Source organism: Peromyscus californicus, unplaced genomic scaffold (assembly GCF_007827085.1).
Source record: "Peromyscus californicus insignis strain IS unplaced genomic scaffold, ASM782708v3 Scaffold_10__1_contigs__length_136768540, whole genome shotgun sequence".
NCBI classification, from domain to species: Eukaryota; Metazoa; Chordata; class Mammalia; order Rodentia; family Cricetidae; genus Peromyscus; species Peromyscus californicus.
In genome coordinates this window covers 11,913,830-11,940,828 of record NW_026294391.1, presented here as the reverse complement: position 1 = coordinate 11,940,828, position 26,999 = coordinate 11,913,830, and the positions used below count along the sequence as shown (strand labels likewise).

At 46.5% G+C, this 26,999-nt stretch overlaps 1 protein-coding gene and 1 non-coding gene across 2 annotated transcripts; one reads left to right on the top strand and one right to left on the bottom strand.

The window, feature by feature from the left end:
* Positions 1-1,163: 1,163 nt before the first annotated feature.
* On the bottom strand, positions 1,164-26,999 carry Tbc1d25 (TBC1 domain family member 25). Its single transcript, XM_052744605.1, is given in 7 exon segments — positions 1,164-2,232; positions 2,234-2,749; positions 2,999-3,187; positions 4,053-4,180; positions 23,436-23,590; positions 25,112-25,221; positions 26,643-26,999. Coding segments are annotated over 7 exon segments (2,067 nt in total). The 5' UTR covers positions 26,766-26,999; the 3' UTR covers positions 1,164-1,386.
* Trnaa-agc (transfer RNA alanine (anticodon AGC)) lies at positions 17,463-17,535 on the top strand. The gene has a single exon. It is a non-coding gene; the product is annotated as a tRNA-Ala (tRNA).

The following is a 26,999-nucleotide window of genomic DNA, read 5'->3' as shown; positions in this document are numbered from 1 at the left end:
CAGCCCCAAGGACCTCATTTTTATCATTATCTTGCAAATACTTAGGCAAATTCTTTTAGGGTTCAAGTTTTATCAGTGCTTGATTTTTCTTATCCATATTAGTGGCAATATGCTGAAATAGTTAAGACAGGCGTCCATCAGCTGGAAACCTAGCTTAGGGCTCTAAGCATGGCATGGCATAGTTCTACAAGCTGGTTCCAAAGCATGTGGAAAGCAAGAAACCTTAGACCCCTGCTCAAGGCTGCCAGCATCATGCACTGGAAGGTCCACAAAGAGTCTAGATCCTAGAAATGATGAGTGGCCTAAATGTTTCTCTCTTTAGGCCATAAACTCCCAGTTTTTGTAGTAAATCTTGCCTCTTTCTTTTCTTTCTCTTTTTTCCCCCCTAGACAGGGTTTCTCTGTGTAATTTTGGTGCCTGTCCTGGATCTCGCTCTGTAGAGCAGGCTGGCCTCGAACTTACAGAGATCCGCCTGCCTCTGCCTCCCTAGTGCTGGGATTAAAGGCTCTTTTCTTTTTCTTTCTTTTTTTTTTGGTTTTTCGAGACAGGGTTTCTCTGTGTAGCTTTGCGCCTTTCCTGGAACTCACTTGGTAGTCCAGGCTGGCCTCAAACTCACAGAGATCCACCTGGCTCTGCCTCCCGAGTGCTGGAATTGAAGGTGTGCGTCACCACTTCTTTCTTTTTTTGAGACAGAGTTTCTCTGTATAACAGCCCTGGCTGTCCTGGAACTCACTCTGTAGATCAGGCTGGCCTCGAACTCAGAGATTCTCTTGCCTCTGCCTTCTGAGTGCTGGGATTAGAGGCGTGCGCCACATCTGGCACAAATCTTGCCTTTTTTTGAGCTAGAAACACTCTCTTCCTCATCTTTTTGTGCCTGTCCTGAAATAACATCCACAGCTATCAAATAGACCTTTATATTCCAGGTAGACAGATATACCCCAAGACCAACCAAGCAACCAAACAAACAGATTTAGCCTTTTCTAGAGCAGTCCCTGGGCCGGGTTCACCAATACTGGTTTTCAACAACTACTCTCCTTGTGGCTTGTAGAGAAAGCAGGCGCCACCCTAAACCAACTGAGTTATTTCAGTCCCCATCCACTAAAGAGCCCATAGTAACTTCTACAACATCCAGGAAGTAAAGAAATACACATGCCACAGTGACCTTTGTGTGTGCAAAGAATAGTTTAGAAACAAAACCAAACCAGAAAAGAGGCCATGCCTCTGTGGCCAGTGCCAACAGTGAGTCACACACACTCAAACCCAGGGAGAGAGGGTCCCAGGCTCCAACATGTCTAGGGATGGCAGGCAGGGAACAATGTCTCGTGTGTAGGCCCTCAATGTAAAGAATGGAGTAGAACTGGGGTTGGAAAGCTGGAAGGGTTACAATCAAGATGGAGCTGTGGCCTCAGCCCCCTCCTCAGAGTCCCACACTTCCGACTGCAGATAATCAGCAAAGAGAGCCTTGGCCCTGCGCAAGACACGCCCTAGATGGTGTTTCCGCACCAGGCGGTCAAAATGCATGGCTAGCTCATTGTAATCCAGCCCATTGCGCATGATGTGGTCACGGTGTTCCAGCAGGATAGCCAGGCAGAGGAAGAGCATGAATGGGTTCCCTCGGCCAAACTCCTGGGGTGGGGGAAGGCCCATTGGAGGTGGGGGTGGTAGGGACTTCCCTGGATCTCTGGGAGAACCAATATCTTGCATCAAGGGGGATCCTACAGCTATGTCACCAGAAGGAGAAGCCTCCTGGGTAGATGGAGGAGATGAAGAAGATGGGGAATCAGGCCGAGAGGAGGAGGAGAGGAGTGGGTCTGCGGAGTTCAGCAAGGGCTCAGAGCGGGATTTAGAGCTAATGAGGGTAGCTGGATGGGCTAGTTGGACTAGAAAGTCCTTCCTGGGGCCCATGTTATCCCTGAGTTGCTGGAGACCATCCAGGCTGGCTTGTCTCAGGAGACGTCCCCCACCACTAGGTCCCTGGCTGGATGTAGCCAGGTGGACAACAGCGTCTTCAAAAGCACCGCCTCCTCCACCAGCAGGCCTTAGCATGTGCCTCTGACGGACTGGCCGTCCCCTGTGGCTACCAAAGCCAGTGTCTGCCACTTGGCTGGGAGGTCCAACAAGCTCCACTTCATGTTCAGGAGGGTCAGGGGGCAGGGAGCTCCAGGTGACCTCTAGCATTCGGAGAGCATCATCAAAGGCAAACTCGCGCTTAAGCTCCAGCAGCAGCCAGCGGGTAACAGAAAAAGAGGTCATCAGCGCCTGCTTCTTGCAGATACTGGTAGAAGTCTGGGTCAGCATGTCTCAACAGCAGCTTGAGGTGGGCAAACTTGGTGGCCATGGCACGACCATCAGGATGGAAGTTGGCAGCCAGGCGCTTCATGATGCCACAAAAACACACAAAGGCATGGCCCTCATGGTCCATGACAGCAAGGATGGGCGACGCCAGGTCACTCATGCCCTGACAGTATGATACCTGTGGATGAGTAACGGCATAGGTAGTGAGCAGGTCATGTAGGGCCCGTAGGTGTGGGCCATCCTCAGGCCCCGCGTAGTAGGGATGGGCTCGGTCTGTACGAAGCACATCCTTGAGGACTGTGCTGCGGATGAATTCCAGGTCCTCAGGGTTCACTCGCTGGGCCCACTCGCTTTTGAGCTGCTCGTATTCTCGACTCTTCCGTTTCATGTAGTCCATCCGCTCACGGCCTGTCAGCCCATCTGGGTACACATTCAGGAGGTACCGCCATACCACCTGGCCAGAGACAATAGGAAATGAGGCTGAGCTTTATACCCATGGCAATTAGTCACCCCCCACCCTGTCTCTTGTGGCCTCTGTCCTCCTTGTGATAGTCAGCTTCGTGCCACTGAACTACCTAAAACAGAACCTCCTTCCTTGGAATCTCTCTACCCTACCTATGACAGTGTGTTCACTGAATGTATCATCTCATGTGCTACCAGTGACCACAGAGTGATGGGTACAGTGAGTGACTGAGGGGCTCACTTTTCGAAGTGAAGGCTCCACACCACCATGATAGATCCGCAATCGCAACTCCTCAGGACGGGAGAGCTGGCCTTCATGATTCAGGTATGTGTGAAACTCAGCATCACTCAGAGGTGGTTTGAAAGGCTTGATATCTTCTCCATACGACCAACTCAGCACCTGCTGGACCTTAGACAACGTACGGCCCACCTGGGAAGGAAGGAAGGAGGACAAGAAGCTACAGGTCAAAACCAAAACAGAACAAAAAAAGCAGCAGCTGCTGCTGCGGCAGAGCCCTGTGCAGGACAGCAGCTGCTGCGGCAGAGCCCTGTGCAGGACAGCAGCTGCTGCGGCAGAGCCCTGTGCAGGACAGCTGCTGCTGCGGCAGAGCCCTGTGCAGGACAGCTGCTGCTGCGGCAGAGCCCTGTGCAGGACAGCTGCTGCTGCGGCAGAGCCCTGTGCAGGACAGCAGCTGCTGCGGCAGAGCCCTGTGCAGGACAGCAGCTGCTGCGGCAGAGCCCTGTGCAGGACAGCAGCTGCTGCGGCAGAGCCCTGTGCAGGACAGCAGCTGCGGCAGAGCCCTGTGCAGGACAGCTGCTGCTGCGGCAGAGCCCTGTGCAGGACAGCTGCTGCTGCGGCAGAGCCCTGTGCAGGACAGCAGCTGCGGCAGAGCCCTGTGCAGGACAGCAGCTGCGGCAGAGCCCTGTGCAGGACAGCAGCTGCTGCAGAGCCCTGTGCAGGACAGCTGCTGCTGCAGAGCCCTGTGCAGGACAGCTGCTGCGGCAGAGCCCTGTGCAGGACAGCTGCTGCGGCAGAGCCCTGTGCAGGACAGCTGCTGCGGCAGAGCCCTGTGCAGGACAGCTGCTGCTGCAGATCCCTGTGCAGGACAGCAGCTGCGGCAGAGCCCTGTGCAGGACAGCTGCTGCTGCGGCAGAGCCCTGTGCAGGACAGCTGCTGCTGCGGCAGAGCCCTGTGCAGGACAGGGCGGAGGCCAATCGGCAAGCTCTGGAAGGGGAGTGCTAGATAGGCCCTTCCCTCCAAGCACAGCTGGAGCCCCCCAGTCTCCTGAAATCACCTGAGAGAGGATGGATTGTGTAAAAGGCAAGGCAGCTGTCGTCAGTGAGGAACGCTTCTCAGCCAGTAGCACATCGGATCCAATGACATCTTTGGGGCTAATTATATCCCAGTCTTCCAGCAGTGGGCCTGAGCACACAGAGTGAAGCACTGTAAGAACAGGGATGTGAACCCAGGTCACGGGGCTGGGTTCCTTTTCTAAAGCCCAGCTACCCGCAGGGCAGAAACGAGGTCTATTCCCTGTTCTCTGTATCATCCCAATAATGTAAAAAAAAAAAAATCAGCCATGAATAGTTCTTATGTGGGAGATGTTTCACAAAATGGCAGGGAAGCCTTTACTATTTTAATGATTTAAATAGTATTTATTGCAAGGCACTGAAGGAAGAGATTAACCTTAAGAAATAATAATGTCCATTGAGCCTGGCAGTGCAGGCCTGTAATCTCAGTTACTCTGGAGGCTGAGGTAGGAAGAGGGAGAGTTCAAGACCAGTGCCTGGGCTATATGAGACTATCTCATTTTAAAAAAACACTTGAGGGCCTGGTGGCGCACGCCTTTAATCCCAGCACTCGGGAGGCAGAGCCAGGCGGATCTCTGTGAGTTCAAGGACAGCCTGGTCTACAGAGCGAGATCCAGGATAGCCAGAGCTACATAGTAAGACCCTGTCTCAAAACAAACAAACAAACAAACAAACAAACAAACAAATATAAACAAACAAACAAACAAACTTGAGGGCCAATGAGAGGGCTCAGTGAGGAAAGGCACTTGCCAGCAAGCCTGACAAGCAGAGTTCAATCTCTGGAACCCACACGGTGGGCTTGTCCTCTGACCTTCATACACACACTGTGACATGCACATACCCCTTATCCACCCAATAAAAAGAAGATAAATCAGTTCCTTATACTCAGTTCTATGAAGTACTAGCTAGTATTCTTTTTAAAATATATTTTGTGTGTGTGTGTGTGGAGGGGACAATCCTGGGGAATCAAAACCAGGACATTGCATGTTCTATGCAAGGGCTCCACTGCTGAGCAACATCAGGAGGCCTTTTAAAAAACTTGTTTTGAAACAGTGTCTCTAAGTTACCCAGGCTAGCCCTGAACTTATTCTAGACCAGGTTGGCCTTGAACTAACTTATGCCTCAGCGTCCCAAATACCTGGAATTAAAGGACTATAGGTGTGTGCCACCTCCCTTGGATTTATCACTCTTTTTGATGAGGAAATGGGTCTATAGATATTTGGACAAGGCCCCATACCTAGTGAATGAAAGAAGTCAAATGTGAAGTCCAGGCCCGAAGTCGGAGAGCCTACACTCCTCATCTCACATTCCTGATAGTTCTCCCCACCCAAGGGATGAAAGGTGCTATTAGCATTTCCACTCTACAGAGAATGACCAAAGAGGTCGGCAACAACTAGTTAGTGACCAAGATTCTACAGCTAGGGATGGTAGGTAGATTCCTATTCCTAGGATCATCGCCTCACCTAGCTTACCCCAGCGCCCAGACATACCTGAGAAAAAGGGTTAGTGGAGAGCTATGTTGTGCACGTTAGACAAAGGAAATCTTCTAGGCTTGACCTTAGCCGCTCTCAGCTCACAAAACATCCGCAGAAATTTCCTCCTTCTCTATCTTAGGGCCCCCTTGCATCCTTTCGGTTTAGTTTTGTTCACTATGGTTTCCCTTTCTTTTTGAAACGAAACTTTCTAAGTTAGCATACAAAGTGATGGGCTTCATGATGGCATTTCCATAAACACACAGAAACCTACTTTGTTCTTAATCACCCTCGCCGTCGCCATCCCTATCCACCTTGTCCCCTCTTGCGGCTCTCCTGTTTTCATGGCACATGTATTCCATTATCCTCGCCCCCTTCTGTTAAGAGCTCTTCCTCATCTCTCTTCAAATATGATGTGGCTGCAGCAGCAATAAGTTCAAGAACCCTTTTTTAAATTTAAAATTAAAGAGAATTTTTGTATGTGGATAGGTTTTTGCCTGTGCACCATATACATACCTGGTACCCAGGGAGGCCAGAGAGGACATCACATCTCTTGGAACTAGAGTTATAGACAGTTGTAAGCTGCCATGTGGGTGCTGGGAATTGAACCTGGGTCCTCTGGAAGAGCAGCCAGTGCTCTTAACTGCTGAGCCATGGCTGCAGCCCAGCAAGATTTTCTTTTACTTTTAATTATGTGTATGAGGATGTGTCTTTATAGAGGTATATGCACATGAGTGTAGATGCCTGCAGAGTCAGAAACCTTGATTCTCCTGGGGCTGGAGGTGGTGAGCCACCATATGTGGGTGCTGGGAACCGAACTCAGATCCTCTGAAATAACAGCAAGCACTCTTTTTTTATGGTTTTTGTTTTTGTTTTGTTTTTTGAGACAGGGTTTCTCTGTGTAGTTTTGGTGCCTGTCCTGGATCTTGGATCTCGCTCTGTAGACCAGGCTGGCTTCCAACTCACAGAGATCCACCTGGCTCTGCCTCCAGAGTACTGGGATTAAAGGCGTGTGCCACCACTGCCTGGCTTGCACTCTTTTTATTAAAGGGTTTATTTTCTTTTGAATTATATGTGTATATATGTGTGCATGTGTTAGGGTATGTGCATGTGAAGTGGAGATACCCCTGGAATTTAGGAGAAGGTCTCCTATTCCCTGGAGATGGAATTATCAGCAGTTGTGAGCCATCTGACAAAAGGTGCTGGGAACCAAACTTGGGACCTCTGGAAGAACAATATGTTGCTCTTAACCAGTTAGCCATCTCTCTAGCCTCATTTTTTTTTTTTTTGATTTTTCGAGACAGGGTTTCTCTGTGAAACAGTGTCCTGCTGTCCTAGAACTCACAGAGATCTGCCTGCCTCTGTCTCCCAAGTGAATGCTGGGATTAAAGGTGTGCACCACCACCTCCTGGCTAGCCTCATTTTTTAAAGATTTATTTATTTATTATATATATATATACAGTGCTTCTGTCTGCAAGCATGCCTGCATGCCACAAGAGGGCGCCAGATCTCATTATAGATGGGTATAAGCCACCATGTGGTTGCTGGGAATTGAACTTGGAACCTCTGGAAGAACAGCCAGTGAATGCTCTTAACCTCTGAGCTGTCTCACCAGCCCCAGTCTCATTTTTTTTTAATTTAAAAGTTACATTTATTGCTAGATGTGGTGCTATGCACCTTTAATCCCAGCACTCGGGAGGCAGAGGCAGGTGGATCTCCATGAGTTCGAGGCCAACCTGGTCTACAGAGCGAGTTCCAGGACAGTCAGGGCTTCCCGGAGAAACCCTGTCTCCCAAAACAACAAGAAAAAGTTGCGTTTCCTTCTTGGGTGCCTCAGTCCATGTGTGGAGGTTAGAGGACAACCTGTGGGGGTCAGTTTTCTCACTCTGTTCCATGTGGGTCTGGAAAGTGAACTTGGGTTGTCAGGCTGGCGGGCCTTTAGTGGCTGGGCCAGCAGACACTTTTACCTGCTGCACCGTCTCTGCAGCCGCCATCAATCATCTGTGTGTGTGCTTGTTCTCTAGAGATGGAGCCTAAGGCCCCATGTGTGTGAAGGGCACTCCACCAGGCACCGACACCTGCAGCCTTACTTTAGGTTTCAGATTTTTTTTTTTTGAGACAGGGTCTCACTGTAACCCAGGCTGACCTGGAACTTAATTCTGTAGCAAGTCACTGCCATTTGCAGGTCAATAGCGTCCCTAAGCAGCTTGGCCATGACTCATAGCCCTTTTTTCCACAGAGCTGAAGGGAAAGCAAGATCACATCTAGATGCCACTGCCTCTGCGTGAATCTCTTTGAGGGTACCCCAAAATAAGGGGTCACGAAGGAGAGGTGGAGATCCACCCCTAGCATAGCTTTTCCCTTTTGCTTCATCTGTTCACCTGCCAGAACCCTTGACCCACCCCTGCCAGCTCCCATTCCCTCAGTCCCCAAGTCCAAATCATTGCCAAGCCCTGTGGTTTATACGTGTAAAACACACTTCAACACTGACTCACTGTTCATCCGCCTTGTGACCCTGTCTGAGCTGCTACCCCAGATACCTCAGACTATAGATTCCTAACCAGTGCCTGCTCCTTTTGTGGGCCACCCCCAACAGCTGCCACTGTGGTCTTGCTAAAACATTAAAGCATTTTCCAGGTGAGATGAAGGTTGTACTACTTTCCAAATTAAAAAACTACTCTACGATATAGAGGTAAAGTTAAATGATTTCAGTAAAAAACGTAAAAAAGACTTGGAGGCCAAGCTTGGGAGACCTGATATGCAAATACCAAAAAAAAAAAAAAAAAAAAAGAAAGAAAGAAAAAGAAGAGAGAGCCAGGCGGTGGTGACATCCAGGACAGGCACCAAAAGTACACAGAGAAACCCTGTCTTGAAAAATGAAACAACAACAACAACAACAAAATCAAAGTTTAGCAACCACTATGCACAGTGGCACATATCTGTACTCACAACACTCAGGAGACTGAAACAGGGTGACTGCTCTGAGTTTGAGGTTAGCCTGGGCTACACAGTAAATTAAAGGCCAGCCAGCCTAAGATATATGGTAAAACCCTGTTTCAAAACAACAAAAAGAAGTTCACTGTCTAGTATCTAAAAATGCATAAACATTGGGGCTGGAAAGATAGCTCGGTGGTCAAGAGAACTTGCTGTTCTTGTAGAGGACCTGGGATTCAGTTCTCTGCTTCCAAGGGGTGGCTTACACCTGCCTGAAAGTTCAGTTCTAGGGAATCCAACACCCTCTTCTGGCTTCCTTGGACACCAGGCATGCACATGGTTCACATACATACAAGCAGGCACACATACACGTAAAATTAAAACAAATCTTTAAAATGCATAAATTAAGCTGGGTATAATGGTGTATGCCTTTAATCCCAGCACTTGGGAGGCAGAGGCAGGTGCATCTCTGTGAGTCCAGGGCCAGTCTGGTCTATAGAGTGAAGTCTAGGCCAGCCAAGGCTACATAAAGAGCCCGTCTCAAAAACAAACAAACAAACAAAACAAAACCAAGATGTGAGTTCTCAGCTACTGCTTCATCACCAATCCTGCCTGCCACCATGATAGTCATGGGTTCTAATTCTCTGAAACTGTAAGTACCTAAAACTTTCCTTTTTTGTTTGTTTGTTTGTTTGTTTTTTGAGACCACCTTCCTTTTTAAAAAATTTTTTTTGATGATTCCTTTTTATTTTTTATGTTCATTGGTGCTTTGCCTGCATGTCTGTCTGTGTGAGGGTGTCAGATCCCCTGGAACTGGAGTTACAGACAGTTGTAAGCCGCCATGTGGGTACTGGGAATCGAACCCAGGTCCTCCAGAGAGCAGTCAGTGCTCTTAACCCATCTCTCCAGCCTCCCAATACTTTCCTTTTTAAGTTGCCTTAGTTATGGTATCTTATCACAGTAACAGAAAAATAACTGTTAGAAAAAAGAATTGTGGACAGGTGGCTCAGAAGAAGAGTACATACACAAAGTCCTGGGTTCAACCCTTAAACAAAGTTATAGGTAAACCCAACCAAGAAGGCTGAAGGTACTGGAGAGACAGCTCAGTGGGTAATAGAACATGGTGCTCTTGCAGAAGACCTGGGCTCAGCATTCACACTGGGTGGCTCATAACCACCTGTAATTCCAGTTCCAGGGCCATTTTCCAGCTATCCCAGGTACCTGCATGCAGATGGTACACATACATACACTCAAGCATATATACAGTCACATAAGATAATAAATATTTCGAGGGTTTTTTTTGTTTGTTTTTTCAGACAGGGTTTCTCTGTGTAGCCCTCGCAGTCCTAGAACTCATTCAGTAGATCAGGCTGGCCTAGAACTCACATAGATCTGTCTGCTTCTGCCTTCTGACTGCTGGAATTAAAGATGTGTGCCACCACCACCTGACTTATAAAATAATAAATATCTATTTTAAAATAAAAGGCTTAAAACTAAGCTGGGTACAAAACTCAAGTCCAAGTGGAACAAAGACCTCAACATAATCCAGATGCACTGAACCTGATAGAAGAGGAAGTCGGAAATAATCTCAAACACACTGGCACAGGAGACAACTTCCTGAACAGAACACCAATAGCACATGCACTAAAATTGACAATTAATAAATGGGATCTCATGAAATTGAAAAGTTTCTGTAAAGCAAAGGACACGGTCAATAGGACAAAACATCAGCCTACAGAATGGGAAAAGATTTTCACCAACCCCACATCTAACAGAGGACTGATCTCCAAAATATATAAAGAACTCAAGAAACTAGACATCAAAATACCAAATAATCCAATTTTAAAAATGGGCTACAGAGCTAAACAGAGAATTCTCAACAGAAGAATCTCAAATGTCCCAGAAACACTTAAGATGTTCAACATCCTTAGCCATCAGGGAAATGCAAATCAAAATGACCCTGAGATTCTATCTTACTACTGTCAGAATGGCTAAGATCAAAAACACAAGTGACAGCTCATGCTGGCAATGATGTGGAGCAAGGGGAACACTCCTCCATTGCTGGTGGGAGTCAAACTTGTAAAGCCACTTTGGAAATCAGTGTTATGGTTTCTCAGAAAGCTGGGAATCATCTACCTCAAGACGGAGCTACACCACTCTCGGGCATATACCCACTGGATGCTCAATCATACCACAAGGACACTTGCTCAACTATGTTCATAGCAGCATTATTCATAATAGCCAGAACCTGGAAACAACCTAGATGTCCCTCAACCAAGAAATGGATAAAGAAAGTGTGGTAATTTATACAATGGAGTATTACTCAGCTGTTAAAAACAATGACATCAGGAAATTTGCAGGCAAATGGATGGAACTAGAAAAAAATCATCCTGAGTGAGGTAACCCAGACCCAGAAAGACAAACATGGTATGTACTTACTCATAAGTGGGTATTAGCTGTAAAATAAAGGATAACTATGCTATAATCCATAGACCCAGAGAGACTAGGTAACAAGAAGGGTTCATGGGGGGACACCCAGATCTCCCTGGGAAGGGGAGATAGAAGAGATTTCATGAGTGGACTTAGGGCGGGTGGGGATGGGAACAGGAGCAATCAGGTAAGGCTGATGGAGGGGGAGAGTACTGAAAAGAGACTACTAGGAAGGAGGGGGTCATTTTGGGGTCAGGTAGGAACCTGGTGCAAGGGAATCTCCCATGAATCTACAAGGATGACCCCAGCTAAGACTCCTAGCAATAGTGGATACAGCCTGAACTGGCCATCTCCTGTGACCAGATTAGTGCCTAGCCCAATTGTCATCAGAGAGGCTTCATCCAGCAACTGATGGAAAGAGATGCAGACCCACAGCCTAACATTAGGCAGGGTTCAGGGAATCCTGCAGAAGAGGGAGAAAGGATTGTAGGAACCAAAGGAGTCAAGGACACCACAAGAAAACTCACAGAATCAACTAACCTGGGCTCACAGAGACCGAACTGACAACCAGGGAGCCTGCGCGGGACCAACCTAAGCTCTCTCTATATAAGTGACAGCTGTATAGCTTTGTCTTCTTGTGGGACTCCTAACAGGAACAGGGGCTGTCTCTGACTCTTTCACAGGCTTTTGGGACCCTACTCCTCATACTGGGTCACCTTGCCTACCTTAATACATGGGGAGGTGCTTAGTCTCACTGTAACTTGATATGCCATGTTTTGTTGATACTCATGGGAGACTTGTTTTTTCCTAAACAGAAACACAGGAGTAGTAGATGGGGGGCGGGGAGTGGGGGGTGGGGGGGTGGGGGGGTGAGGGTGGGAACAGAAGGGGGTCAGAGGGGAGGGACTGAGAGGAGAGGAGGGAGGGAAAACTGCAGCCGGGATGTAAAACAAATAAATAAATAAATTCATATAAAAATGAAGCTGGGTGTAGTGGCTCATGCTTGTGATCCCAGTACTTGGCAGGATGAAGTTAGGAAGATTATCCCAAGTTTGAGGCCAGCATGGGCTACATAATGAATCCAAAGCTGACACAGGATAGATAGCGAGAACCTGCCTCAAAAATCGAGAGGATAGGCGGTGGTGGTGTTGAAAATTAGAGAAACGTGGGGGTTGGGGATTTAGTTCAGTGGTAGAGTGCTTGGGTTCGGTCCTCAGCTCCGAAAAAAAAGAAATAAATAAAATTAAAGAAATTTTAAGGTATACCTGACCAACATAAATGACAGCCACAGCAACAACATGAATGTCACAAAGAGCACCACTCAGCCTGGTGTGTGGCACATACCTATAATCCTGGTACTTGGTAGGTAGAGAAAGGAGGACCAGAGATCCGGAGCCAGCTTAGGCCATATGAGACCAAAAGAGGGGGCAGGGAGGGAGAGGGGAACATATGAGCTGTTGAAGGCCAAAAGCAGTTAACAGGAAAAGAGAAGTATTCTATTATACACTGACAAACAATAGGAAAATTGAAAACATGTTTAGAAATAGCATAGGATTTCTGCAAGCACAAACCCATCTAGTGGCAAAACCTGACATGGACCAACATGAGGCTATAAATAGCTTTTACATAACCAACTCTGAGTGAACGTGCACACATTTCCTCCAGACAAATCCAAGCATTTCATTATGGGCTTCTGGCCCAGATCCTATTTGCCATATTACATAATATATATGATACATACTACTTTCTTCATCATAAAGTTGTCAAACTTGCCAAACCTTAAACTAATATATACATCCAGGGAAATACCAACCAGAATTCTAATGTTTTCCCCCCGAAACTGGGTGAAATTTAAGATTTACAAAAACAAATTCATGTTTAAGAATAGCTAAGAAAAAGAACAGCAGGAACATGGCAAAGGCTTTTTTTTTATTAAAACTGACCAAAAATCATTGCTATTAAAAATAATAGTGTTAGCCCTGTGTGGTAGTGCATGCCTTAAATTCCAGCACTTGGGAGGAAGAAGCTGGCGAACCTCCGAGTCTGAGGCCAGCCACGGCTACACAGTGAGACCCCATCTCAAATATATATATATTTGGCTGAAGGGATGGCTCAGTGGTTAAGACCACTTGCTTCTTCTTCCAGAGGTCCTAGGTTCTATTCCCAGTGACCACATGGTGGCTCACAATCATCTGTAACTCCAGTTCTAGGGGATTAGATGCCCTTTTCTGGCCTCCAAGAACACCAGGCATGTACATGGTACACAGATATACATACACAGGCAAAACCCCCATCCCATACACATAAAAAAATTAAAACACACATGCATGGTGTTAAATGTAGCACAAATGGAGCCAGTCAGAAGGCAAGAGGAAGTCCAGAACTAAATTTAAGTATCTATGGGAACCCAATCTGTAAAATGAGTGGCACCTCAAATCAGTATTGGTTTTTCTTTTTCTTTTTTTTTGTTTTTTTCAGACAGGGTTTCTCAGTGTAGTTTTGGTGTCTGCCCTGGATCTCTCTGTAGACCAGGCTGGCCTTGAACTTACAGAGATCTGCCTCCCAAGTGCTGGGATTAAAGGCGTGCGCCAACACCACCCGGCTCGTATTGTTTTTTCTTAATTCATCTTAAAATGTATTTTATGTGTATGACTGTTTAGCCTGCATGTAGGTCTGTGAACTGCTTGCTTGCCTGGTGCCTGTGGAGGTCAGAAGAGAGCATTGGATCCCTTGGAACTGGAATTATATAGACTGTTGTGAAACAGCAGCAAGTGCTCTTAGCTACTGAGCCATCTCTCAAGTCCTGAGTGGTTTTTTAAACAAATGATGTTGGCATAATTGACTGAATTATTATTACTGATATTTTTATTGTTTCTTTGGCCCTCCTATAGCTTGAACCTAGAGCATCAATATACTAAGCAAGTCCTCTACTACGGGACATTATATCCTCAACCTCTTTTTTACTTTTTGTTTTTAAAAATTTATTTCATTATTTTTATTTACGTGTGTGTTTGTGTGTGTATATATGTGTGTTTGTACGTGTGCACACAGCCAAGGAGGCCAGAAGAGAGTATCAAGCCTTTGGAGCTGGAGTTACAGGTAGTTGTGAGCTGCTGGATTGGGGGTGCTGGGAACCCAACTCAGATCCTTCAAAAGATCAGTACGAGTTTCAGTATGAGTTCTTAACTGCTGAGCCATCTTTCCAGCCCACCCTTTTTCTTTCTTTTAAAAAAATATTATTTGCCGGGCAGTGGTGACACACACCTTTAATCAGAGGCTGGCAGATCTCTGAGTTTGAGGCCAGCCTGGTCTACAGAGTGAGTTCTAGGACAGCCAGGACTGTTACACAAAGAAGCCCTGTAATTATAATGCAGAGAAAATTGCTATCACAAATGTCCAAACTAGTTCAGGGTCTTAGCTTGATAATCTACCATGACGTAGAGGTGACCAAAATGGGCTTCTGAGAGAGACTCGGCCTCCCACATGCTCACAACATGCTTGGTACTTTCAGAGCCATGAAAATGATCAGGGGGCTGGAGAGATGGCTCAGCTGTTCTGAGCACTAGCTATGCTCCCAGAGGACCTGAGTTCAACTCCCGGCACCCACATGGCAGCTCAAAGCCATCTATAACTCCAGTCCCAAAGGATCCAATGCTCTCTGCTGTCCTCCCTGGGCACTGAACATGAACATGGTGCACATATATACACGCAGGCAAAAATCCATACACAGAAAAAAAATAAGAAAGAAAAGAAAAACAATCTCAAGAATGACACTAACATTTATACTACACGGTCCATATACTGGACAGTATTTTTTTTGTTGTTTTTAAAGATTTATTTATTTATTTTGTATACAGCATGTATGATCAGAAGAGGGCACCAGATCTCATTACAGACGGTTGTGAACCACCATGTGGTGGCTGGGAATTGAACTCAGGACCTCTGGAAGAGCAGTCAGTGCTCTTATCCTCTGAGCCATCTCTCCAGCCCATGGACAGTATTAATAGTATAACATGTAGAGCATAAACCAGTTGGATATAAATGCGAATATACTGTCATGTTCCTACATATGAATAAATTTGTACATGTTTGTAAGTGAAGAGCCCAGAAATATGAACAATTGTACGCTTATAACCTAGACACATATCTCTGAATGTATTAGGACTGGGAGCCGCTTTGACCCTTTGCCCTGCCTTCTCCCAGGTAAGGAGAAAGAAATTTAAAGGAATCTCCGACTATGTAAACATCTTGAAATAACACCCTGTAATCAGAGGTTGTAAACACCAGCCCTTGGAATGCACTCCTCAAGGGGTCATAAATCTAAAGACCTGCACTCTCCTGGGAACTGTTCTTTCCCTAGGTCATAAACCCCAACTCCAGGTGCCATACTTCCCAGAGGCTCAAAATCCTGTACCTCCTGCACTGGTCCTTCTCTATAAAAGGATGTTCAAGGTCCCTTCTCCGGGTCACAGAACCAAATAATTTTCTGTGGCCTTGGCTAGCTAGAAATTTTTGTTCCCCATGAATTTTTGTGTCCCCCCCAACAGGGTTTCTCTGTGTATCCTGGGCTGTCCTGGAACTCACAGAGACCCACCTACCTGCCTTGGCCTCCCAAGTGCTGGGATTAAAGGCGCATGTCACCACTGCCCAGCTGACTCTAGCATTTTTAAAAAACATTTTCATTTATGTGATACTGATAATGAGAATCAAACCCAGGGTCTCAAACATGCTAGGCTACTCTACCACTAAGCTATATCAATGGCCTTCATGTTCACTTTTTATTATTATTTTAGTACTAGGCATTGAATTCAGGGGCTAGCAAATGCTGGGCAAATGCTCAACCATTAAACTACATCCTAAACCCAACACCCCCACCCCCACTTTTTACTTGCTCAGGCTGGCCTTGAACTCATCTATGGCCCAGGAAGGTCTGATCTCGCAAACCTTAAGCCTTCTGAGCCTCATTTTTATTTTTAATAAGGTGAATGTGGGGGTTGGGGATTTGGCTTAGTGGTAGAGCACTTGCCTAGCAAGCGCAAGGCCCTGGGTTCGGTCCTCAGCTGGGGGGGGGGGTGGGCTGGGGTGGAATAAGGTGAATGTGTTTACTAAACAGTTTCTTGTCAGGTTCTCCAAGAAATTCCTTTTCCCAAGGTCAGGCATTTAGACAAAGTCAGTATTCCCTCAGGGGCTTGAAGATAGCTCCTACAGCCTAAAAGGCAATCATTCAAGCTCCTCCATTAACATATGACTGTGGTGCCTATTAGCATGTGAAGCCTCTAGGCCCCCTCAGTCCCTACTCCCAAGCCCATACCCCAGCTCCCAGGCTCCCTTATTCACAGGTACGGGTCACAGCTAACCCAGGAGAACCCTCCACCCTACCACAGTTGCTTCTCTCTGCTTTCCGAGACAGCCTTGGCAGTTTGGAAGAAAAACTTTCCCTTCTCATCCACAGAGTATTTATTTGGGTTTCTTTGCTGCATCCCATTCATTTCTCTTTTAAAATTTAAAAAAAAATTTTTTTTTTTTTTTTGGTTTTTCAAGACAGGGTTTCTCTGTGTAACTTTGGTGCCTGTCCTGGATCTCACTCTGTAGACCAGGCTGGCCTCCAACTCACAGAGATCTGCCTGCCTCTGCCTCCCGAGTGCTGGGATTGAAGGCGTGAGCCACCACTGCCCGGCTTTAAATTTTTTAATTGAGTGTCTGTGTGTGGAGGCCAGTGCCAGCTGAGGCCAGAGGCTTCAGATCTCAATGAAGCTGGGGTTACAGGCAGTTGTGAACCACCCGACATGGGTGCTGGGAACCGAACTGGAGTCCTCGGCTAAAGAAGTACACTCTCTTAATCACTAAACCATTTCTCTAGCCCTGAAATTGTTTCTTTAAAAAGTTGTAACTCCAAGGCTTTTGATCCTAGCACTTGGAAGGCAGAGGCAGGAAAGCAGATCTCTGAGTTTCAGGCCAGCCTGGGCTACATAGAGAGACCCTGTTTCAACAACCCCCCACTCCCAAATATAACTCCAATAAAATTCCCATCAAGATTTTTTTTTTGATCCAGGGTCTCTCTACCTAATACTGCCTGTCCTGGATCTCACTAGGTGGACCTCGACGCACAGAAATATGTCTGCCTCCCTAGTGTTGGGATTAAAGGCATGCCCCACCATGCCTACAGGATTTTTTTTTTTGAAACAAAGTCTCATTATATCGCTACAGCTGGTGTAAAACTAGTATGTAGACAGTGGTCAGCAGTGGTGGTTCATACCTTTAATCCCAGCACTCAGAAGGCAGAGAGGCAGGAGGATCTCTGTGAGTTTGAGACCAGCCTGGGCTACAGAGTGAGTGCCAGGAAAGGCACCAAAGCTACACAGAGAAACCTTGTCTCAAAACAACAACAACAAAATAAACTGGTATGTAGACCAAGGCTGGCTTCCAGCTCACAGAGATCCTCCTACCTCCGCCTCCCCCCGAGCTTGAACTAGAGCATGTGCTACTGCACCTAGTCCTCTCCTCAGCATTCTAATGGCATGACAAGTTAATTCTTTTAATAAGAACAGGGGCTGCGGGTTGGGGATTTAGCTCAGTGGTAGAGCGCTTGCCTAGCAAGCACAAGGCCCTGGGTTCGATCCTCAGCTCCAAAAAAAAAAAAAAGAAAGAAAGAACAGGGGCTGGGAAGATGGCTCAATTAATCGGTGAAGGGTTGGACGAGTTTGGATCTCTGCCACTGGCATAAGCCAGGGCTAGGCTAGGGAGATGGCTCAGTACAGTCTGATAACCTGAGTTTTAGCCTCAAAAAGCCAGATGTTGTGGTACACATCTGTAATCCCAGCACTCCTAGGACTAGATGGATGGTACAAAAAAGGAGAACTGCCTGGAAGGTCATGGGCCAGCTAGCCTGGGGTATGCAGTACAGCAAGAGAAAAAGGGACCCTGCCTCAATGAAGTGGAAGGAGAGACCTTTTCTTAAAAAAACCGTCCTCTGGGGCTGGAGAGATGGCTCAGAGGTTAAGAGCACTGACTGCTCTTCCAGAGGTCCTGAGTTCAATTCCCAGCAACCACATGGTGGCTCACAACCACCCGCAATTAGATCTGGTGCCCTCTTCTGGCCTGCAAAGACACATGCAGGCAGAACACTGTATACATAATAAATAAAATAAATCTTAAAAAAAAAAAACCGTCCTCTGACTTTCCCGTGTGTGTCATGGTACACACACACACACACACACACACACACACACACACACACACACACACACATGCAAACAGAGCTAGGTAATCACAACACTGGACAAACAAAACCAGAAGTATCCACAGGGCTTGCTGGCCTGCCTCCTAGCCTATCAGTGAGCACCAGGTTTATTAAGAGACCCTGTCTGAAAAAGTAAGGTGGGGAAGTAATTGAGGAAAAGAAGCAACATTGACCTCTGGCCTCCAAACACATGCACACGAGCATGCACGTATCTACACAAATACACACATGAACACATACAAGAAGAGTACATTTATAAGATCTTCATGAAAAATTTTTAGGGCTGGGAAGATACCTCAGTGGAACAGTGCTTGTCTACCATGTGCAAGGCCCTGGGTTCCATTCCCAGCACTGAAAAAAAAACCCAGAAATAACATTTTTACGAAAGAAAACAGTAAATCTATCATAACCTGAATGTGGTGGTCTATACCTGTAACCTTAGCACTTGGAAGCTGAGGCAGGAAGATCTTAGTTTAGGGCCAGCCTGAGCTACACAGTGAGAACCTGTCTCGAAGAAACAAAAAGAAACACACACACACAAAGTCCAACATACAGCCAGTGAGATGGGTCAACAGGCAAAGGTGCTTGTCACCAAGTCTGGGGACCTGTTTCGATCCCCAGAACCCACATGGTAGAAGGACAGAGTCCCACAAGTTGTCCTCTATGTACCATGAACGCCATGGCGGGCATGTGTGTGCTCGTTCACGGAAGATGGCTCAGCAGGTTGATTACCTAAATTCAACCCCCGAGACTCACAATGAGAGGAGAGAACTGACTTCTGGAAGTTGTCCTGACTCCCACATGTACTCTGTGGCATGTTTGTGAGCACACATACATATAAACACACAAACAAAACATAATGCAAATTTAAGGCAACTCATTTTTTTATTCCTCTCGTGGCTTCAGGGAGCTGCTTCTTTCCCAATAAACTTTGCTTGCTAGTCCTTTTAGAAATGTTTGTAAATAAAGAGATCAGAGTAGGAAACTCAAGAATCCAGAAACAGACCCTGCACACACAGGAACCTGGCAACTAATATTGGAAACAATGAGGGAAGAAAAGAAGTGATTCAGCAATAGCTGGAGAGTTCATTCCCGAACACTTATTTTACTATTTTTTTATGTGGATGGATGCTTTGCTTGCATGCAGAAGAGGGGATATGATTCCCTGAAACTGGAGTTATAGTTAGCCTCCATATGGGTGCTGGGAATCTGCAAGAGTAGCAAGAACTATTAACCCCTTCACTGTCTCTCCAGCCCAAGAGTTATTTATTTATTTATTTATTTATTTATTTATTTATTTATTTATTTTTGGTTTTTCAAGACAGGGTTTCTCTGTGTAGCTTTGGTGCCTGTCCTGGAACTCACTCTGTAGACCAGGCTGGCCTTGAACTCACAGAGATCCGCCTGGCTCTGCCTCCTGAGTGCTGGGACTAAAGGTGCGCGCCACCACCGCCTGGCAAGAGTTAATTTTTTAAAAATTATTTTATGAGTGGCTTATCTGCATGTATGTCTGTGCACCACATGCATGCAGTACCCTTGGAGACCAGAAGATAATGTCAGGATCCCCTGGGACTGGAGTTACAGCCTTCTGAACTGCCATGTGAGTCCTGAGAACTGAACCCAGGTTCTGTGGAAGGATAGCCAGTACGCTTAACTGCTGAGCCATCTCTCTAGCCCATGGAAAACTTTTTTTTCCCTCCGAGACAGTTTCTCTGTGTAGTCCTTATTGTCCTGGAACTTGCTCTGTAGACCAGGCTGGCTTAGAACCAGGAGATCCACCTGCCTCTACCACTCAAGTGCTGGGATTAAAGGCGTGCGCCACCACCATCCAGCTTGAAAAAATAATTTTTTGTTTGGCTTTTTGAGACAGGGTTGTGAGAGCCAAAGTTACATTTTAAGTTTTAATCACTATGCCTAAGAGATCCATGAAACAAAAATGCCTCTGATCTGCAAGCCCCTTGCCCAAGGACAGACAGCTCCTGAAATGCTGGAGGCTGTTGTTTATGGGAGATAACAAGGCACATGTTTTTCACTCCCCTAAACAAGTCTGTTTGACTTATCTGCACTGGCTGTGCTTGATCACATGTGGGCGGGAGGTTCACAGGCAGCAAATACATCAGGATGTACACTTGCCCGTGATTGGACCTGATAGGAAATGCAATAAGTTAAGGGTTTCCTTCTTAAGCCACTGCAAACTGTGATGCTGGGCCATTTTCCCAGGAACCTGGGTACTGACCTGGCCAGAGCCCATCCACCCGGCCAGTATTTAATTAAAGCTTGCTTCAAATTTGGTTTTAAACTGTGACAGTGGGCTTATTCTTAATCAGTGGGATTAACAGAGTTTCTCTGTGTAACATCCCTGGCTGTCCTGGAATTCACTTTGTAGACCAGGCTGGCCTCGAACTCACAGAGATCCACCTGCCTCTGCCTCCTGAGTGCTGGGATTAAAGGCGTGCGCCACCACTGCCCGGCTAAAGATAACTCTTGGGTTAGGGAGATGACTCAGTTGGTAAAGTGACTGCCACATAATCATGAGGCCCTGAGTACAGATCCCTGGTAATCCCTAGAGCCCACATAAAATGAGAGGCACAGTGGTGTGTGCCTATAATCCCAGCTCCTGGGGAGTAGGGCAGGAGGATCCATGGGCTTGCTGACCAGCCAATCTAGCCCACTGGTGATCTCCGTATTCGGTGAGAAATCCGTTTCAAAAAGAAGGTGGATGGTAATGGAGAAACTCAATGCGCCCCGCATTCCCACACATGAACACATAGACACAGAAAAAGAAGCCTTTCAAACTGCTTCTGTCAAAGAGAGAGGGACAATGACTCTATGCTCTATTGGCACCTTCTCAGTTCTTACGCAGTTGGCTTTTCCTTGTGCTTACTTCATCAGGAAGACTTTATTTGTTGAAATACTACTACTGTTTCCACTTTAGAGGTGAGGGAACTGAGGCCTGGGAAATGACTTAAAGGACTGCCTTTTTCTCTACCCTACTGTCTGACTTTTCTCTCAATTCTTTCTTCCTCTTCCTCGATTTCCTCTGCTTTTCTCTCTTTATTCTTCTCTCCCTCCTTCTCTTTTTAAGGCTGTCAAGCATTTTTTTTTTTTTTTGGTTTTTCGAGATAGGGTTTCTCTGTGCAGTTTTGGCAGCTGTCCTGGAACTCACTCTGTAGATCAGGCTGGCCTCAAACTCACAAAGATCTGCCTGCCTCTGCCTCCCGAGTGCTGGGATTAAAGGCATGAGCCATCAGGCCTGACCCCTGCCAGTCTAAACAAGCCTAAAACATCACAGAGGCAAACTGTTCTGAAAAGACCCTGGAGCCACATCATCAAACTGCCTGAGTTCAAATTTTGCTCTTCTACTGTGATCTATGTAACATGGACAAATCTTAGACTTCTCTAGGCCTGTTTCTTCATCTATTTTCTGGAAAAATAATAATCCCTCTTCTGTAAGAGACCAGGCTGGCTTCGAACTCACAGAGATCTGCCTGTCTCTGCCTCAGGAGTGCTGGGATTAAAGGTGTGCATCATCTCAGCTCTGTAGATTATCTTGACAATTAACTATATTCATTAAATGGCCCAGGTATTTCATTTAGCTATTTATGATGACCATGATGTCAATAAAATGCCTCAGTCATCCAAAGAGCTCTCTAAGGCTGAGAACTATATGACTCCATAATATTTTATTACAAAATAAAACAAAAAACTTGCCGAGTTGGCAAGATGGTGCAGTGGGTAAAGATACTTGCTGCTAAGCCTGATGACCTGAGTGTGATCCCCAGGATTCACATGACAGGGGAGAACTGACTGACTACAAGTTGTTCTCTAACCTCCATATATGTATCACGGCATACATGTGCAAGTGTGCACATGCATACACACACAGAGACACACAGACCAAAGCACGCCTTTAATCCCAGCACTCGGGAGGCAGAGGCAGGTGGATCTCTGGGAGTTCGAGGCTAGCCTGGGCTACAGAGTGAGTTCCAGGACAGGCTCCAAAGCTACACAGAGAAACCCTGTCTTGAAACTCGCCCCCCGCCAAAAAAAAAAACTTGCTGAGTGTGGAGTGCTGCTGGGTGTGGTAGCACGCACTTGTATTCCCAGTTATTCATAAGGCTGAGGGGAAAAAACTATTACGTTTTAGGTCAGCCTAGGAAACTTAGTGAGACCTATCTTAAAATAAAAAGGGGTAAAGTGCAGTTCAGTGGTATAACACTTGCCTAGCAAACATATGGCCTTGCAGCCGATTCGTAGTAACAAAACAAACCAAACCAACAATATAGGTGGCTCCTGTCTATTGCAGCACTTAGGAAACATAGACAGGAGGATCACTGTAAGTTTGATGCCAACCAGGGCTATGTTCCACAACTGCTTCAAAAAAATGCCAAAACCAAAGCCACATTCAAACTCATAACGTGAAAAACAGAATTCACTGGGTGGCGCTGGAGAGAGCACCAGGGTTTGATTCCCAGCACGCGGAAGGTGACTCACAACCACCAGTAACTTCAGTTCAGGGTACCCTATGCCCTCTTGCGTCCTCCTCGGGTACCAATCATGCATGTAGTGCACAGACACACATGCAGGCAAAGCATCCTACATGTAAAAAAACAAAACCAAAAACAGACAAAAAAACCCACTACCACCACCAAAACACTACCAGAATGCACTGGAGCTGATGTGTAGCTCCAGGACACAGAGTTTGCCTCATGTGAGTGAGCAAGGCCTGGCTTTCAGGTCCAGCATTGTAAAAGACTGAACACCCTGTGTCTGCAGCCATCATCCAGAACCCTTTTCTGTCATATTTGCTTTATCTTACTCCTTCTGCATGCGAACATGTTCTCATAAAATTATTTGGAAACACCATGAATTTCACCCCTTCATACTTAAATGGGGTTCCCCAAGAGCACGGATATTTTCCTTCAACAGCCCTGAAAACATTACTATACTGCTATGTTTTCAAATTAATTGCCGATGTGATAATATAGGTTAAATATTCCTAATCTGAAAATTCAAAACCCCAAACTTGAATTATTTTGTAGTTTTGCTTTGAAACAGGGTTGCTTCTGTAGCTAAGGCTAGCCTTGAACTTGAGTTTAAAATATATAACTACCATTATGATAAAAAAAACTTTTGGGGGCATTACTGATGATTGAACCCAGATCTTCAGATACAAGTTTTAAAAAAACCGAGTCCCTGTGGCTTACCAGGAGTGTCCTGTAAGGGGCTGCATTATTATCTATGGGGAAACTGGATCTCAAAGCAGTAGCCCTCAGGCACTGGGTACTCACTGTCCTCTGAGGGCCGAATGTCTACACGCAACTGCAGGTAAGGTTTGGAGGCAGTGGCGAAAGCCGTGCTGAGGTCCCAATCAGAAAGGAGGGAGAGGAAAACTTCCTGTCCTAGCCGGTCTCGCGCCAGGTAGCTGATGCCAAAGTTCTTCTTCCTGGACAAAGGATATGAGGGAGCTCTTGGGATCCCCAGTTCCCCAGCCGCTTCAGGAACAGTTTACAAAACAAGGAAGGTAATGTGAAAGGTACTGAAAACAACTTCCTTCTATTTGCTGGGGACTATGCTAAGGATTATGGGTAGCCTGAGGTTAGGTCATGAATATCCACTTAGTTACACAAACACAGAAACAGATACACACCTGCTGATATCTGGAGGGCACACTGAAAACTGGTAAAATGTTGGTCCCTCTGGGGATGGTAACAGTGTAGTTGAGGGACAGAAGTGGGAAGAAAGCAGCCTTCTTACTACATTAAAAAAAAGAGCAGTCTGTATGTTTGCTATTTTTCACAACAGAATGTTAATGCACAAATGTACAATAGCAACTAAGAATTTATTCTTCACTTGTGCAACTATAGAAAGAAAGAAGTATTTTGTGTGATGATCACTGTAAACCAAGGATCTTCCTAAATATCCATCAACTTCATACTTTTGTCTTGTTTTTGTTTTTGTTTTTTTCTAAACAGGGTTTCTCTGTATAACAGCCCTGCCTGTCCTGGAACTTGATTTGTAGATCAGGCTGGCCTCAAACTCACAGAGATCTGCCTGACTCTGCCTCCTGAGTGCTGGAATTAGAGGTATGGGCTACCACATCCCGATTAATTTCATACTATTTAAATTTGTTACCACAAGGCTGGAGAGATGTCATAGTGGTTAAGAGCATTGGCTGCTCTTCCCAGAGGACCCAGGTTCAATTCCCAGCACCCACATGGCAGCTCACAGCTGTCTGTAACTCCAGTTCCAGGGGATCTGACACCTTTACACCAATGCCCATAAAATATATACATGAACTAAATTTTAAAAAAATGTTACCAGAGTCATCTATTCCTCCAGAATAACCTACCACCACAAGACAACCCTAACATCTGCCCCCAAGAGGTATCAAGTCTCAGCTATCACATTGACACATTCTGCACTGTCTTATAGAAAGCACTGTTTGTGAGGACCTAACGATTTTATTATTTTCTTTCTTCTTTTTGAGACAGTTTCATTATGTAGCCTAGGGTGGCCTTGCACCTCCTGTCTCAGTCTCCAGAGTACTCAGTTTTTTTGAAAGAAGGTTTGTGTATCCCTAGTTGTCTTGGAACTCACCATGTAGAGTAGGCTGGCCTTGAACTGTCAGAGATCTGCCTGTCTTTGCCTCTAGAGTGCTAGGACTAAGGGTGTGGACCACCACATCCAGCAAAACATTTGCTATGCTGCTGCTGCTGAGGCTGTATTGGTAAAACTTGTCTGGAGAGCCATTGTGGAAACATTTGTTGAAAGTTTGAAAAACATACACCCTGTAGCCCCAAGTACTTCTGCTAGTTTATCTTATGACATTTCCCAAATACTCCAAGCAAGATACATATATTCACTGTGGAATTATTTGAAGAAAAACAAATGAACAACAAAACCAAAGCACAAATGCCAGGCAGATGCTGTTGAGATGAATGGCCTGCCTCATCCTCCCACTCACCCATTCAAGTCAAAGGCTCGGATGAGGATGTGCTGCAACACGTCCAGTGAGGTGATCTGAGGATCCACAGCAAAAGAGCGGAACTCAGGTGACAAGAAGCTCTCACATTTCTGGAGAAAGAAGACAAGGGGTAGGCCATGAGGGGCCACATCACCATTCCCATTCGGAAGAGTGGGTGAGGTACAGAGCAGTAGAAAGCAGGGTCAAAGAGGTGGCAGGGACCAAGATTTAGATGGGATGCTCTTGGCTTTTGTTCTCTGTGAGGGGAAGGCACAGGCAGCTTCTGGGCAAAGAAAGAATAGATGTCCTTAGAACTTTACAGAGTCCGTATGTCTGCTCTGCAAAACAGACAAGCAGGAATGAAGGCTACTGCAATAGTCCAGATGTCCAATCTTTCTAGATTCCCTTAAATATGGTTGCCAGAATCACCACGTCCAGTCTGACAATAAAATCGGCCCCCCATACTGCAATCAATCAAGCAAATCTACCTGGAACACTCCAATGCTTAAATCTTCTCAACAGCCAACCGAGGGTCCCAAGCTAGCCCTCTCTCCACTCAGATTTCTTTTGAGCTTTATGTTCTAGTAGTACCAAACTGTTGGGAGTTACCTTGACTACATCCTTCCTCCAAACGTTTGTGTCTGCTGATCACCCTTGGTCTGAACATCCTTCCCACTTCATCTGGCTCACTCACTAAATCTTTGCCTTAGAGTGCTATTACACTGAAGTGATCCGTTGACCTTTTCATCACTGTCAATGCCACCACTCCAGTCTGAGCTTGCTCGAATTATTGCAACAAGTTCCTTCCTCAGACTATGCATCACAGGCTGTCCACCTGTCCTTCTCTCTCCGATTGTCCTACCACTTTTATCCTCAGTCTTCCTTCTCCAACATTATGGGAACCTACAGGAACATACCAAGTTCCTCTCCACCTCCCAGCCTTTACTCTTGCTGTTCCTTCTACCTAGAACACTCTTCTCCCACTTTAAATGCACATAGCTGACTCTTTATTCCGGTCTCTGTGACTTCAATCCTCATTGGGGGATTTTCCCATACGACTTTGGGTAAAGATCCTAACCTTTCCTATTATTTTCTCATGATACTCCCTGGTGTCCAAAACATATCATATCACTGTTTTTGTCCCCCCTCCCACAAGCACGTGGGCTCAGGGGTGGGGACATTCACTCTCCCAAATGTTGACTGACTTTAGGACTCCCCCTTCTGACAGCAACAGCACCTCCCTCATTCCTCTGGACTCCAGAGGCCCCTCCTCTAACCCTACAACCTACCTCTCTACCCGCAGGCTCCATCCCTCCACTCCATCAGCCCCCTTCCCCTCTATTTCGTTATACACCCAAGGATATGTCCCCAGGACCCATGTCTTCATTCTCCCATCATTCTGCTCTCAAACCTCGGCCCCGTCTCCAAGTAACGCCCCAAATTTCAGGTCCTGCCCTCTATCCTATGACAGCCACCATCTTTTCGTCCATTGGGTGCCTGGGCAGGCTGGCCGACCAGCCGCCAGCCTCACCTTGACTCGGACCCGTACCACCTCTCGCTCCTCCTCCTCAGCCGCCGCTGCCGCCTGGGCACCCCCAACGGGTGGGGGCGCTGCAGAGCCTGCCATGTCCGAGGCCGGGGAGGTTGTTGCCATCCCGCCGCTACTGTCCTCGCTGTCCTGGTGACAGCGGACAGTTGCCCCCTACCCTAACGAACACTCTACACAGTGCGGGCGCCCGCGGCCCCACCTTGCGCAGGCGCACAGGGTACCCTGCGACCCTGCCCCTCCCACCTGGCCTGGAGGTCGCCTCTGAGCATGCGCCTAGAGTGCTCGTGCCAGGAACCCCGCCCCCCAGAGACGTGGATTTTGCTTTTTATTGCCTATGTG